Below are 15590 nucleotides of genomic sequence, written 5' to 3' on the forward strand. Positions count from 1 at the left end.
CATAAGGAAGTGGAGGGGCAATTGGGACATTTGAATCACTGACAAAAGGAAAAGAATTAGGTATAATTTGGTGGGCCTACCTTCCTGAGAATGAAAAGCCAGAAATGCACACAGATGGTTATGACGAACACTGCGCCATATGCAAACCACAGTGTATTTAGGAATATAGTCAATAACTATGTAATATCTTCGTATGGTGACAGAGGACAGCTAGACTTACCGTGGTGATCATTTTGAAATGTATAGAAACATCGAATCACTATGTTGTGTACCAGGCACTAACATAGTGTCGTAGGTCAATTATACTTCAAAAACAAACTCATAGAAAAAGGGATCAGATTTGTGGCTACCAGAGGCAAGGGTTGGGGGAGGGGCATTAAGATGAAGGAGGTCAAAAGGTACAAACTTCCAGGTATAAGATAAATAAGTACTAGGGATATAATGCACAATATGATAAATATAATTAACACAGCTGGATGTTATATATGAATGCTGAGAGTAAATCCTAAGAGTTCTCATCACAAGGAAAAAAATCACTTTTTTCTATTTCTTTAATGTTGTATCTATACCAGATGATGGCTGTTTGCTAAACTTATTGTGGTATCATTTCATGATGTGTGTACATCAAATCAGTATGCTGTACACCTTGAACTTATACAGCACCATATGTCAATTATAATTCAATAAAACTGGAAGAAGAAAACAAAGTCTATTTAGGAGGGAGTACTCCATTGATCTTACCCTGGGGGGACTCCACATTTTCGAGTTTCATGTTTATTTCCTAACTGTACTAAAGCAATTAGTGCTCAATGGCTACCACATGTCTGAGGGTTGAAAGAGCCCTGGGAATATAAGAAACTGGGCTAGGCGTAGTTGGCCAGGTGGAAATCACTCTGAATGAGGATTCAAACAGACTGATGAAAAAGGCCTCGGAGCACACGTTGCCTCAAAGGCATCCTATTCCAGGAGGAAGGACAGGGGTGTGTGAGCTTCCCACAGTGGGAACAGCTGGCATATCAACACAGCTGGGTCCGTGTCAGGGCGACCCAGGCACAATGGCCAGGAATTCTCGTAGCAGAAGCCCAGGCTCTGCACTTACAGGAGAGGCATCTCAGTGGATGGAATTTTTACTGGCAAATGCAACCTATCAGAGTGCCACGACTTTGGTCCCACAGCTGAGTGCTAACCATTTTTTCCCTAAAATCCAAGTCACAAGTATTGGACAGATTTTAAACCAGACCAGAGTGCTCCCCACTGCAAACACCTGGGCCCTGTCGAGGGATTCCTCCTACTGGGAACCAATATCTGTCAAAGCACATGACCCAAGAAAAGGAGATTGGTTATATCCTCAAAATGCTTGGAACCTGAAATAACAGAGACAAAGACTCTAACCTATACTCCCATGAGAAACAATATACGGTACATGAGAAAAGGTAGATTTTGTTGGGAGGGGCAAAAAAATCAATGATAGATTGTCACGGATCAGGGAGGAAAAGAACAGTCAAGTATAAAAAAGTCTGTGCTGGGGGCTTCCCTGGTGGCGCAGTGGTTGAGAGTCCGCCTGCCGAGGCAGGGGACACGGGTTCGTGCCCCGGTCTGGGAAGATGTCGCGGAGCGGCTGGGCCCGTGAGCCATGGCCGCTGAGCCTGCGCGTCTGGAGCCTGTGCTCTGCAACGGGAGAGGCCACAACAGTTAGAGGCCCGCGTACCGCAAAAAAACAAAAAAAAAGTCTGTGCTGGTATTACTGGATGGAGCAGCTGTCTGTTTAAGGGAATACTAACCCCTCAAATGATTGCAAACATTGGGAATCTGTGTGCACATTTGGACTCTACATGAACAGGGTCCCTGTGCCCAGGTGTTGTGCTCATACAGTGACAGCCTTTGGCTGTGATACCTTTCCTTACATTAATATCTGTTGCTATCTTGTACCCTTTTCCTGAGATAAACTCTAGATTTGTAAGCATTGCCATTTTGAGTCCTGTCATTTTGGGTCTTTAGCAATTCAAACCTGTTTAACTACCACCGTTGGGGCAGTTTTCCTGCACTAAAAATCACAGCTCCTGATGGGTGCGTATCCCCTCTTTGGTATTCCCAAACGCTAAAACCCGAATCTAGTCACCAGGAGATGATCAAACAAATCCAGGATGAGGGACATTCTGTAAAACATCAAGCCCACACTCTTCAAATGTATCAATGTCATGAAAAACAAAAAATAATCCTTTCACAATGTTTATGTATGTCGAATCAACCTGATGTACACGTTAAACATCTTACAATTTTATGTGTCAATTACACCTCAATAAAGCTGGGAAAACAAACCCAAACAAATAAGGCTATGCAATTGTTTAAAGGAGACTAGAGACATGACTGCTAAATGAGTGATTAATCCTGCACAGGAAACTGGATTTTAAAAAAAAGTCTATTAAAGACATTATTTGGAGAATTTGGAGTTGGTCTGTTTATTGCCTCAAGGTTAAATTTCTGTTGTTATGTAAAAGGCTGTCCTTATTCTTCGGAGATATGTATCTAATGTATTTAGGGATATTAAATTATTATACCTGCACCTAACTCTCAAATACTGTAGTCAGAGAGTGATTACATGTGCATGGTGGGGGGACGGGCAGCAGGGGAGAAAGAGAAAGAGGAAGGGAGAGAGGGAGGGAGGGAGAGAGAGAGGAGCGCATGCAAATGCAGCAAAATGTTAAGGATTGAATCAAGGAGAAGGGCACGTAGGTTGTTTATTATCGTATTCTTGCAATATTTCTGTAGATTTGACACTTTTCAAAATAAAAAATTTAGGAGGAAAAATAACAATTACTGTACTACATTAGGCCAGAGTCAACAAACTTTTTAGCAAAAAATATTTTAGGCTTTACGGGCCATGGGGTCTCTCCTGTAACTGTTCATCTCTGCCATGCAGCATGAAAGCAACAGAATGAATGGGCGTGGCTGTGTTCTAATAAAACTTTATTTACAAAAGCAGTTGGTGGGCCAGATTTGGCTGCCGGCCATATTTTCTGACCCCTGCTTTAGGCTGTGAGAAACTCAAGGCTGCATCCCATGGTCGACTGGAAATTCATGGCTGAAAGTGACAAATTCTCTTAAAACATGAATCAAATATTACAGCTTGAAATGCTGTAATCCTAATTGCCTAATAACTAAGAACCTCTCAGCCATGTCCCACTTAAAAAATTCTCTCCCCTTCAACTTTTCTCTAATAAAATCTCTTCAAATCTCATTATCTTCCTGAAGCCCAAGGTCTAAAGCACCAATGCCTACCATCCTCTCCCTTCTCAGTTCTCTGGGGAGAGTTGGTATAAAATGGTGCTTTGAAGTGGGAACTCTGTGCAGGTGTAAAACGGGGTGGCTGCTATGAAAAACAGTACGGTGGTTCCAAAGAATTAAAAAGAGACCCACCATATGATCCAGCACGTCTGGGTATACATATTAAAAAAATAGAATCAAGATATTGAAGAGATATCTGCACTGCCGTGTTCACTGCAGCACTATTCACAATCGCTGAGACGTGGAAACAACCTAAACGTCCACCAACAAATGAATGAATAAAGAAAATGTGTATACAAACGATGGAATGCTACTTAGCTTTAAAAAAATAAGGAAATTCTGTGCAAGCTATTATATATAAAACAGATAAACTACAAGGTCCTACTATATAGCCCGGGGAACTATATTCAATATCCTGTGATAAACCATAATGGAAAAGAATATGAAAAAGAATGTATATATATGTATAACTGAATTGCTTTGCTGTATAGTAGAAATTAACACAACACTGTAAATCAACTATACTTCAATAAAATAAATTAAAAATAAAAAAGATTTTTTTCAAAAAAGGGAAGTTCTGCAATATGGGACATGGATGGACCTTAAGGACATTATGCTAAATGAAATAAGCCAGACACAAAAAGACATGTACTGCCTGATTCTACCTCCAGGTGGTACCTAAAAGAGCCAAATTCATAAAATCGAAGATGGGAAACGGAGGTTACCAGGGGCTGGGGAAATGGGAGATAGGGAGTTATTCATCAATAGGCGTAAAGTTTCAGTTAAGCAAGATGAAGAATAAGCTCCAGAGATCTGCTGTGCAACACTACCTAGAGTCAAAAATCACGTACAAAATTTAACAAAAAATTGTTCAGAGGATAAATCTCACGTTAAAAGGATAGATCTCACGGTAAGTGTTGTTACCACAATAAAAAGTGAAAAAAAAAAAAAAAAACTAAAAAGAGTGGGGCTTTGGAGCTAGAGGCCTGGATTTGAATCCTGGCTTCCCACTTCAGCTCTGTGATCTCGGGCAAGACACTCACATCTCTGTGCATCAGCTTCCTTTTCATGCCTCAGGGTAATAGTAATACTTACCCGCAGGGTACCTGAGAAGATTAAATGTATTGTTCTAGGTGAAGCACTTAGCACAGTGCCTAGCACCGTATTAAGCACTAATTAAGGCTATCTATTACTATTCCTGCTAGACTAGGTTTATTAGACACATTCAAGAAGTAATACATTTTACAGGCTTGCTTAAGGGTACCTTGTACATAACAGCTGAATACATGTGAGATGCTATAATTACTCCACTGGGCAGTTATATCCACATTTGGTGCTTTGTCACTTTCAATGTATCTTACACTCATTTAAGTCTTGAGCTATTTGACTTCTCATATTTTTACAGCTTCCTATTTCTACTGGATTGTAAATAGGCTGAAGGCAAAGTCCAGGACATGTGCCTTTTTACAGTCCCACCAGCACTGTTCTATATATGTAGCCTGGACTCCACCTATATTTAGGGCAGAGAATTAATATGGTTTAAAGGAAGACCCTTCCACAGACTACCTCGTCCAGCCCCCTGCTGACTGGTTCACTTAAACACACAGAAAGGGTTCATTTCAGAATGAGTCACTCTTATTTACAAAGTACTAAGAAAAAGTTTCCACTTGAAATAGTGACCGTGTACATCACCCCCTCACTTTCCAAATCAGGAGAAAATGACCAGACTCCTCCTGCATCCCGCCTGTCCACCACCCAGAGCAGATGCCACCAGAATTGCAGGTTATTTCTGACGACAGACTCTTCTTAGTGCTTAGAGGAGATTCCTCTATATTTAAGAATGCTTACCAGTCTTCCGGCTGCCACTCCAAATCCAAGAAACTAGATTTCTTTCAGCTTCACTGACTTTTTATTAAGGGAACAAGCAATTTTCTTCTGGCAGGGAAACCATGCAGCAGGTGTGTACTTCTGTAGAGGAAATTTAAACCAGATACCTATCCCTGCAGACAACTCATTATTCTTTTAAAGAGAGGCAGGCCTTAGAACCTTCCAAGAGGGTGATGCCACCCCTAGAGGTGGCATTCTGTATTGGCAACCACTGGGAGGTTGCCTGGGAAACCCTGTTCAGAGACAGCTGTGTCACTTTTAAAACAAACTTCTCCCTTTAAGAGCTAATGTGTATTATTACAATTCTGTGTCATGCAGTGGTTTGGAGCTTTTGTTTTTATACTCTGAGAATAATTTTTTCCTGTTTTCTGATGACTAAACAACCATGGTATTGTATAAAGTTAGGAAAACTTAGAAAACATTAAAAAGGAAAATTAAAACCATCTGTAATCCCCTAACCCAATGGTAACTACTGATGAGATTTTGCTGTATTTCTTTTTTTTCTCTAGCATTGCTTGGGATTTTAAAACAAATTTGGAACTATGCTTAATATTATGCAAGGATAGCTATCTTCATAATTATTCTTTAATTAAAACATTCCCCTCTACACACTTTAAACACTGAATTTTTTAACTTCTGTACTTAATATTTTTATATAAATTTTTAAAAATTATTTTCTTAGCATAGCTTTATAGAAATAGGATTATTGTGCCAGAAAAGTAAAAAGATTTTTAAGGCTCTTGACACGCAGCCCTGATCTGCTCTCGGCAAATGTTATAATTTGTGCTTTCATCAATGAGGTACATTTCTCTGGACATTCATAGTCATAAAATGCTATATTTGCCATAAGATGTTCACCTTTGCTGATTTGACAAGAAAAACATTAATTTTGTTATTGAATTATTTTCTATTTCTTTGATTATTAATGAGGTTTAATATTTTTCATCTGTTGTCCGTTTTTAAGTCTAAATGGTGAATTGTTCATGTCCTTTGTTGTATTTTTAAATGTTTGAATTTTCTTACATTTTCTTATTTGAAAAAGTACTTAATTTTTTTTTCATATTTGTATTGGTAATTTGTCTTTCTTTTTCTCCCCCAGCTTCATGGTGATATAATTGACATATCACATTGTGTAAGTTTAAGGTGTACAACATGATGATTTGATACAATATGAATATTGTGAAATGATTACAATATAGTTAACACATCCATCACTTCACATAATGACCCTTTTTTTTTTGGTGAGAATATTTAAAATCTACTCTCTCAGTAACTTTCAAGTATACAATACAGCATTGTTAACTATAATCACTAAGCTTTACGTTAGATCCTCAGAACTTATTCATCTTATAACTGGAAGTTTGTACCCTTTGACATCTCCCCATTTCCCCCAGCTCTCAGCCTCTGGCGCCCACTGACTCTTTCTATGAATTCAGCTGTTTTAGATTCAAATATAAGTGAGATCATACAGTATCTGTCTTTCTGACTTATTTCACTTAGTATAATACCCTCAAGGTTCATCCATGTTGTTGCAAATGACAGGATTTCCTTTTTTAAAAAAAAAAATTTTATTTATGTGGCTGTGTCGGTCTTAGTTGCGGCCCGCAGGATCTAGTTCCCTGACCAGGGATTGAACCTGGGCCCCTTGCATTGGGAATGCGAGTCTAAACGACTGCACGGCCAGGGAAGTCCCAGGATCTCCTTTTTATGACCAAATAATATTCCATTGTGTATATGTGCCACATTTTCTTTATCCATTGATTCTTTGTTGGCCACTTACCTTGTTTACATGTATTAGCTATTGTGAATAATGCTGCAGTGAACTCAGGAGTACAGGTATCTCTTCAAGATGCTAATTTCATTTCCTTCACATATATACCCAGAAGTGGAATTGCTGGATCATAAAGTAGTTGTATTTTTAATTCTTTGAGGAACCCCATACTATTTTCCATGGTGACTGAACCAATTTACATTCCCTCCAGCAGTGAACAAGGGTTCCCTTTTCTACACATACTTGCTAACACATATTTGTCTTTTTAATAAGTCATTCTAACAGGTATGAGATGAAAGCTCATTGTGGTTTTGACTTGCATTTCCCCAATGATTAATGATGTTGAGTACCTTTATGTATCTTTTGGCCATTTGTATGTCCACTTCTGAAAAATGTCTATTCAGGTTCTCTGCCCATTTTTGTTGTTGTTGTTGAATTGTTTGGTTCTTTTTTTTTTTTTTGGCAATTGAGTTGTATGAACTTTTTATGTATTTTGGATATTAACTCTTTATCAAATATATGATTTACAAATATTTTCTCCTATTCCATTGGTTGCTTTTAATTTTCTTGATGGTTTCCTTTGCTGTGTACACGCTTCTTCATTTGAGGTAGTCCCTCTTGTTTATTTTTGCTTTTGTTGCCTTTGCTTTTGGTGCCAAATTCAAAAGATCATCACCAAGACCAATGTCAAAAAGCTTACCCCTATGTTTTCCTCTGGGACTTTTATGGTTTCAGCACTATGTTCTTTCCCCATTGAATGGCCTTGTATATATCTTCTTTGGTTAAGTTTCTTTTCAAGACTTTTGCCCATTTTCTAACTGAATTCTTTTTAAACTGTTGAGTTCAGAGTGTTCTTTGTATATTTACCATGGATATTAGTTATTTGTTGAATATGTAATTTGCAAATATTTTTCTTTCAGTCTCTAGCTAGTCCTTTAACTCTATTAACAGGGTCTTTCATACAGCAAAAGTTTTAAATTTTAAGTTTTATCAATTTTTTTCTTTTTGGATTATGATTCTCTTGGCCTCGCCCTAAGGTTCCAAAGATTTTCTTCTGTTTTCTTCTAAAAGTATTATAGAAATTATAACGTATATTTAGGTGGAAGTTCTTTTTTTTTTTTTGCCAATGGATGTCCAATTGCTATAGCACCATTTGTTGAAAGTCTGTCCTTCTTCCATTTAATTGCTTACACCTCTGTCAAATATCAGTTGGAAAAAATTAATTGGTCATACTTGTATGTGTCCATTTTGTGTTCTTTATTCTTTTCCATTGATCTATGTGTCTATCCACTAATATTGTACTGTCTAGATTACTATAAATATATAGCAAATCTTAAAATTGGATAGAGTGATTCCTCCCACTTTACTCTTCTTTTTCAAATTTCTTTTAGCTGTTCTAGTTCATTTGCCATTTCATTTGAATTTTAGAATAAGCTCATCTATATCTATAAAAAATTTTGCTAGAATTTGATAGGAATTACATTAAACCTATAGAAGTTTGGGGAGAATTGCTATCTTTACTATGTTGAGTATTCCAATCTATGAACACAGTATGTCTCTCCATTTATTTAGCTCTTTTTTGATTTCTTCATCAGCATTTTGCAGTTTTCAGCATTGATGTCCAGAACATGTATTATTATATTTATACCTTAATAAATTGTTTTTTTGAACATTTATAAATAGTAGTGTGTTTTATACTTGATTCTACCTGTTCACTGCTGGCATACATACATATATTTTTTGTATCTGCATAACTTAATTTTTATTTAAGCAAAAGAAATCAACTTTTAGCATCCACTTTCTCTGCAAAGTGCCTATTTAACTTCCATTTATGTTTGTATTCTTTGCTAACATATTTCTTTTTTTAGCAAATATTTATTCCTATAAATATCTTAGCAAAATCACCAGGGGAACTTTAAGAAAACAAAAGGAAAGCTGCTAAAATTATGCTCAGTGCATTTTCCTTAAAGCACATCAACTTTTAGTATCCTGAAGTCAAGACAGAAATTTTTTTTTTTTTTTTTTTTTTTTTTGCGGTACACGGGCCTCTCACTGTTGTGGCCTCTCCCGTTGCGGAGCACAGGCTCCGGACGCGCAGGCTCAGCAGCCATGTTTCACGGGCCCAGCCACTCCGCGGCATGTGGGATCTTCCCGGACTGGGGCACGAACCCGTGTGCCCTGCATCGGCAGGCGGACTCTCAACCACTGCGCCACCAGGGAAGCCCAAAACCCACTGGTTTTTTTTTGTTTGTTTTTTTGCGGAAGACAGAAATCTTAATGCCACAATTCAGCCTGGAGGATTTGTCCGGAAAAAATTTTAGGTGCTAACAATGAGATCCATAGCTGCCATTCTGATATTTTAAAGCTTTATGAAAACACAACTCACCATAAAATTCATCCTTTTGAAGTGTACAATTCAATGTTTTGAGTATATTCACAAAGTTGTGGGAAACCCTTACCACTATCTAATTCCAGATCATTTTCATCACCCCCGAAAGAAACCTTGTATCTCTTAGCAGTCACTCCCATTCTCCCCTCCACCCAGCCCCGGACAACCTAATCTCCTTTCTGTCTCTATGAATTTGCCTATTCTGGACATTTCATATAAATGGAATCATACAATATGTGCTATTTTATGTCTGGCTTCTTTCCCTCACCATAATGTTTTCAAAGTTTATCAATGCTGTAGAATGTATTAGTATTTCATTCTTTTTTTAATGGCCGAATAGTATTCCATTGAATGGATATACCATTTTTGTTTATCCATTCATCACCTAATGGGCATTTAGCATTTTTCTACATGATTTTAGATTTTAAAAATTAAACTTTTTATTTTGAGATCATCATTGATTCACATGTAGGAGTAAGAAATAATAGATTCCTCCAGTGGTAACGTCTTGCATAATTATGGGACAATACCACAACCAGGAAATTTACACTGCAATACACTGGTTTTTTACAGATTTCACCAGTTTTGCCTAATATAGTGGTTTAGCTCTAGGCAATTTTATCACATGTGTACATTTGTGTAATCACCCCTGCAGACAAGACACAGATCGATTCCACACCAAAGAATCCATTGTGCTGTTCTCTTATGATAACATTCAGCTCCCTTCTCACCCTATTCTGAATCCCTGTAAACCACTAATCTGTTCCCCATCTCTATAACTGTCATTTTAAATTATATATTTTAAAAATTATGTGTATAAATGGACTCATACAATATGTAATCCTCTGAGATTGTTTTTTTTTCCACTCAGTATATATCCTTTGAGATCCAACCAAGCAGTTTTTTCGGTAGTTCATTCTTTTTATTACTGAATAGTGTTCCATTGTATGAATGTACCACACTTTGTTTAATCATTCATCTGTTGAAGGATATTTGGATTGTTTCCAGTTTGGAGTTAACATGAATAAAGGCGTGATGAGCATTTGTGTATATGCCTTTGTGTGAATGTAAGTTTTCACTTCTCTGGGATAAAAGTCCAACAATGCAGTTGGTGGGTTGTATGATAATTACATGTTTGGTTTATAAGAAGTTAACTATTTTCCAGAGTAGTTTTACTACATTAGATTTCCATCAGGATTGTATGAGTGATTCACTCTCTCCACATCATTGTCAGCATTTCCTTCTAGGCACCATGGTTTCTGATGAGAAATCCAATGTCATGCAAGTCATTGCTCCATTATAGGTAATGTGTCCTTGATAACTACTTTTAAGATTTGTTTGCCTTTAATTTGGAGAAGTTTGTGATGTGTCTTTCTTTGCATGGATTTCTTTGGGTTATCTTGTTTGCGGTTCACTCAGCTTCTTGAATCTATAGGTTTATGCCTTTGGCCAAATTTGGTAAACTTTCAGACACTATTTAATATTTTTTTAGCCATAGACGTTTTCTCCTCTCCTTCTGGGACTCCGATGACAAGAATGTTAGATCTCTCATTATTGTCCCAGAGGCCCCTGAGGCTATCACTTTTTAATTTCAGTCTATTTTGTGTTTAGCAGATTGGGTAATTTCTATTGATCTATCTTCAGTTCGCAAATTCATTTCACTGTCATCTCCCTTCTGATATGTAGCCCATCCGTGAGGTTTTGGGTTTTTTAAAAATTCCAGTTGTTGTAGTTTTCGGTTCTAACATTTCCATTTGTTTGGGTTTTTTTAAGATTTTATTTATTTATTTACTTATTTATTTGCGCCGGGTCTTAGTTGAGGCAGGCAGGCTCCTCAGTTGCGGCTCCAGGGCTCTTAGTTGTGGCTTGCCGGCTCTTTAGTTGCGGCACGTGGGCTCCTTAGTTGTGGCATGTGAACTCTTAATTGCGGCATGTATGTGGGATCTAGTTCCCCAACCAGGGATCTAACCCGAGCCCCCTGTATTGGAAGCATGGAGTCTTATCCACTGTGCCACCAGGGATGTCCCCTTATTTCTTCCTTGTATCTTTGTTTTGCTGGGACTTTCTCATTGTTTCTTTCCTTCCCCAGTCCTGGATTCAGGCTTTTCTCCAAGGAGCATGCTGAATCAGGGGTGGCCGAGAGGTCTGTCCTCACCACCAACTCCCTCCCAAATGGCCAGCTAGCTAACAGCCAGATGCACCTTCATGCCCTGGCCCAAGACACCACAGGCATGCACACCCAGCCCCAACCATTCCTGAGTGCCCAGGCCTTGGCTAGAGTGTCCACAGGGTGGGAGCAGGGAGACCAAGAACCCAGCCTGGGGTTTGAGAAGGGGGAGACAGGACTGTGCATGAGTTGGACTCCAAGCCCCCATCAGGCTCCACTGTCCCATCAGGCTTCACTTGAAAGCACAAATTCAAAGATAAAATTAAGAATTCCAAAATGGCCAAGATAGAGCATTAAAGTCCAAGTGCAGGGAACTTCTGGGCACAAGCCCTGTGTATGTTTATTCTTTTGTTTCTCACTCAATTTTGTAATTTTGTTTCATATAAATGCTAAAAGCTCGTGTTACTTATAGGTGATTTATATTTGTTCCTATTGTGAATAAAATTTTCCCATTATAATTTGCTAACTGGCTAGTAATGAGAATATAGAAAAGTCATTTTTTAGTTACTTTTTTTTTTTGCGGTACGCGGGCCTCTCACTGTTGTGGCCTCTCCCGTTGCGGAGCACAGGCTCCGGACGCGCAGGCTCAGTGGCCATGGCTCACGGGCCCAGCCGCTCTGCGGCATGTGGGATCCTCCCAGACTGGGGCACGAACCCGTGTCCCCCGCATCGGCAGGCAGACTCCCAACCACTGCGCCACCAGGGAAGCCCTTTTAGTTACTTTTGATCACTATTTTAGTATTTCTTATCTCACCACTTAGTAAAATTTAATAAAGTTTCAGTATCAGTTCTTAGGTTTTCTACATATAAAAGTCATGTACAAGTAACAGTGATCACTTGAGCACTTAGCATTGCTAGGTACTCTTCTAAGTCATTTAATCCTCACAACCCTTTGAAGCAGGTACCATTATTACCCCCATTTCACAGATGAGGAATGTGAAACATGAGAGGCGTGCCCACGGCCAAAGAGCTAATAAGTTAAGTGGCAGAGTCTAAATTCAAAACCAAATCCAAGCCTTTTAGCTGGAGTCCATGTCCTCAAACACCATGCTATAATAACCCTATATTGATTAGATTAACCCCCTTTATTTCTGTCTGAAGACTAAGTGACTTTTTCTGACTGCGTCAGAAAAAGGCTAATTGTAGTGACAGCAAACATCCTTCTCTTGTTCTTAATTTTAATTAATTTAATGCCTGTTTCATTTTTAAGTATGATAATGATGGCTGTGGCTTAAAAGGGAAACCTTTATAACATGAGAATACTAATAATGTATATTTTCCTAAGATGAAGAACCAAGAATTAACCTATTTGGAAGAGGAATGGATCAGGAAACTTTATTGATAAGGACTTCTGTTCCAAAAGTTTATTCTAATCATATTTATAGTACATAAAATATCAATACTTCCTTGTTGAGAAAACAGAAACTCTGGCCATAGTACTGATGCTGACTTAAGAGAAATATAAGAGTCCAAATATGAAGAACTCAACCAATATGAGATATATACAAAAAAACCAGTTCAACAATTTACTTTAAACATAGGTAAGAAGTCGAGAAGACAGCTTTTTGGGGAGGCTGATATGCATTTTATTTAACAAACATAATGTACAATGACTAAAAGAACGGTATATTCCCAGGAGAATTAAGAGTGTGGGTACCTGGATTAGCACCTAGAAAGTACATAGAAAAGAAAAAAGAGGAAAGCTTTCTACGAAGACCATCTGGGCCCAGGTTTCTATGAGCAGATTCTCCCTGTATTTGATGGTAACTCATTACATTCCAAGTCAGCTTGGCTATCAGCTGACTCAGTTAACTGCTTCATGTCTTCAGTGCTTTAGGACAATAGATGTGTCAACGTGATGGATTTTATATGTTAATTTAAGTAAAGGGTGAAAAGTTTTATACCCACCCCAGTTTTATTCTAAAACTACTGCACTACAGATTTGTGGTACACCATTAGAAAGATACTGGAAAAGCAAAGGAAGCTTTCTTAACTGCTTGTGTGATGTTATCTTGTTCAAAAATGGTGCCCTGGGAATTACAATTTCACAGGTACACTGAGAATCTGTCGAAATCACTGAATGCAAGGAGGATCGTAATGGTGTATTTAGGTTATGAAAGGTTCCATTAGGATTAGAAAAGGCTCCACGCTGCCAGGGGCTGTAAAGCCTCACTGAATAAGCTATCAGTTCACGTTATACTGTGCATTTAGTGCAATATTCTTTGGTTACATCATATTACCCACCAGGAGGAAAACTCCTTTGCTTACAAAGTAGATCAGTAGTTCCTAACTGGGGGCAATTCTGTCCCCCAGGAGACATTTGGCAATGTCTGGAGACGATTTTTCACAACTGGGGGGGTTGCTACTAGCATCTAGTGGGTGTAGAGGCCACGGACACCGCTAAACACCCTACAATGCATGGGGTGGCACTCAAACAAAAAAATCCTCAGGCTCCAAATAGTACCGAGGTTGAGAAATCCTGAAAGACGCTTATATGATGTGTGTCTGGGTTGTCCATAAAATCAAAATTACACCATGGAGGCAGAAAGGCCCCCCTGCACTTTAAAGCTCAGAGGGATTCCCCATCAGCTCTCATCTGCAGAGACCTATTCAGTCCTGTCTTCTGACCCAGACCCAGGGCCACCTCCCTTACCAAGCGCTCAGTAAATATTTGCTGAATGAAAGGAGGAAAGAGGTGCCGAAAGCATGGTTCCGCATTCAATTGACAAGTTACTTCAGTAACTTTCTATGACCTAAAAAGTACCCTCAACCTCAATAGTGTCACATTCTCTGACTGTACAGGACCTCAAAGTTAGGGCTAACACATTGTAACGATGGAGTTAACATTTTAGGGGAGTATATCTAAATACTTCTAGAGTCATTTTAGTGGGGCAAACGAAATAAAATGGTGTTAAAGGCAAACATTCAATATACTTCATTTTAAACTAAAAAAAATTAACAGATGAAATGCCATGCACAGCAGACACCATTCCTTTTTTTTTACATATTTACAATTTTACATATTTACTTAGCAATATATCTTCTATCTTTACAATTATAAAATTATTTCAAACTGTAGAACAGTGGTACCATTGTATTTTCTTAAACATACATTTTTGTAGCATTCATTTGTTTTATCCTTTAAAAGGCAATTATTTAACCAAATCCAAAACACACTGAATGCCACAGAGAAAGCACGCAGGAAGATCATGGAGAAAAAACAGATTTGCAGACAAAACTTTCAAACAAGTCTTAAATGAATCTATTCAGTGACTCAAATAAATAGTACTTTTTTACTAAGTCTCCCCAGACAGGAAAAACAAACAAAAAAATGAACAAAACAATCCCCACAAACTGTACCCTTAAAAATGCTCTGATATTTATAAGCAATTAAGTTATACTCTAGACCCCAATCAGTGGACTGTAGTAAGGGCTGGCTATAATTTAGGCTCAAATAAATACTATCCATGTAAATTTTCATCATCCTGCATAAACTTGAGGTTGCAACGGTGGAGGAAGTTTATCATTTTCAACATTTTCAGAGTCAATAGAAGCTAAAGACTGACTTGGGGGCCTAATTTCAAGCGGGTATTTCTCAACAATGTCTTGAACCTCTTTTGCGATTCCATCCGTCCAATCTATTAGGTCTTTCTCAAGCTTCTTGGCTTCATTCATAATCCTTTCCTGCCGTTCATTCAATTGAGACAGGAGATCCAAATTCTTATACATCTGCTTAACACCTAAGCAAGCATCAGGAGACCAATTCTCAGATTCCTGCTTCCTGGGAGAAGTCTGGCCAGACATGTATCGATCAAAATCTTCCTGACTTAAATTCAAAGATTGAGCGTCTAATTTCTCAATGAAAGCCACGGCACAACACTATAAATATAAAGAAGAGAATGTTATTTATTATAGTTGTATGAGGAAAGCTACAAATATTCAAATAGAATGTTAAAAATCCTTTTATCATGGAGAATTTAAAACAGAATCAAAAGTCGACAAAATAATCTCCTGAGCCTCCATGGACTTTCATAGCCACTCATGTTGTTTCCTTTATACTCCCATCTGCAATAATACGTTTCTTCCTTAAA

At 38.1% G+C, this 15590-nt stretch overlaps 1 protein-coding gene across 7 annotated transcripts in view; it reads right to left on the reverse strand.

The window, feature by feature from the left end:
* Positions 1 to 15590, reverse strand: part of LOC308628803 (rab5 GDP/GTP exchange factor) — a 119350-nt gene that overhangs the window by 41371 nt on the left and 62389 nt on the right. For 3 of the 7 annotated variants that reach the window (XM_081256112.1, XM_081256111.1, XM_081256114.1), the window contains exon 9: positions 13062 to 15378. The exons of the other annotated variants lie outside the window; for them this stretch is intronic. In XM_081256112.1, coding sequence (XP_081112238.1) covers positions 14980 to 15378 — 399 coding nt within the window. In that variant the 3' untranslated portion in view covers positions 13062 to 14979. Of the gene's footprint in view, positions 1 to 13061; positions 15379 to 15590 lie in introns of those variants that run through there. 7 annotated transcript variants of the gene reach the window in all.

The sequence above is a fragment of the Mesoplodon bidens genome, assembly GCF_964165515.1.
Source record: "Mesoplodon bidens genome assembly, chromosome: 15".
Classification (NCBI taxonomy): domain Eukaryota; kingdom Metazoa; phylum Chordata; class Mammalia; order Artiodactyla; family Ziphiidae; genus Mesoplodon; species Mesoplodon bidens.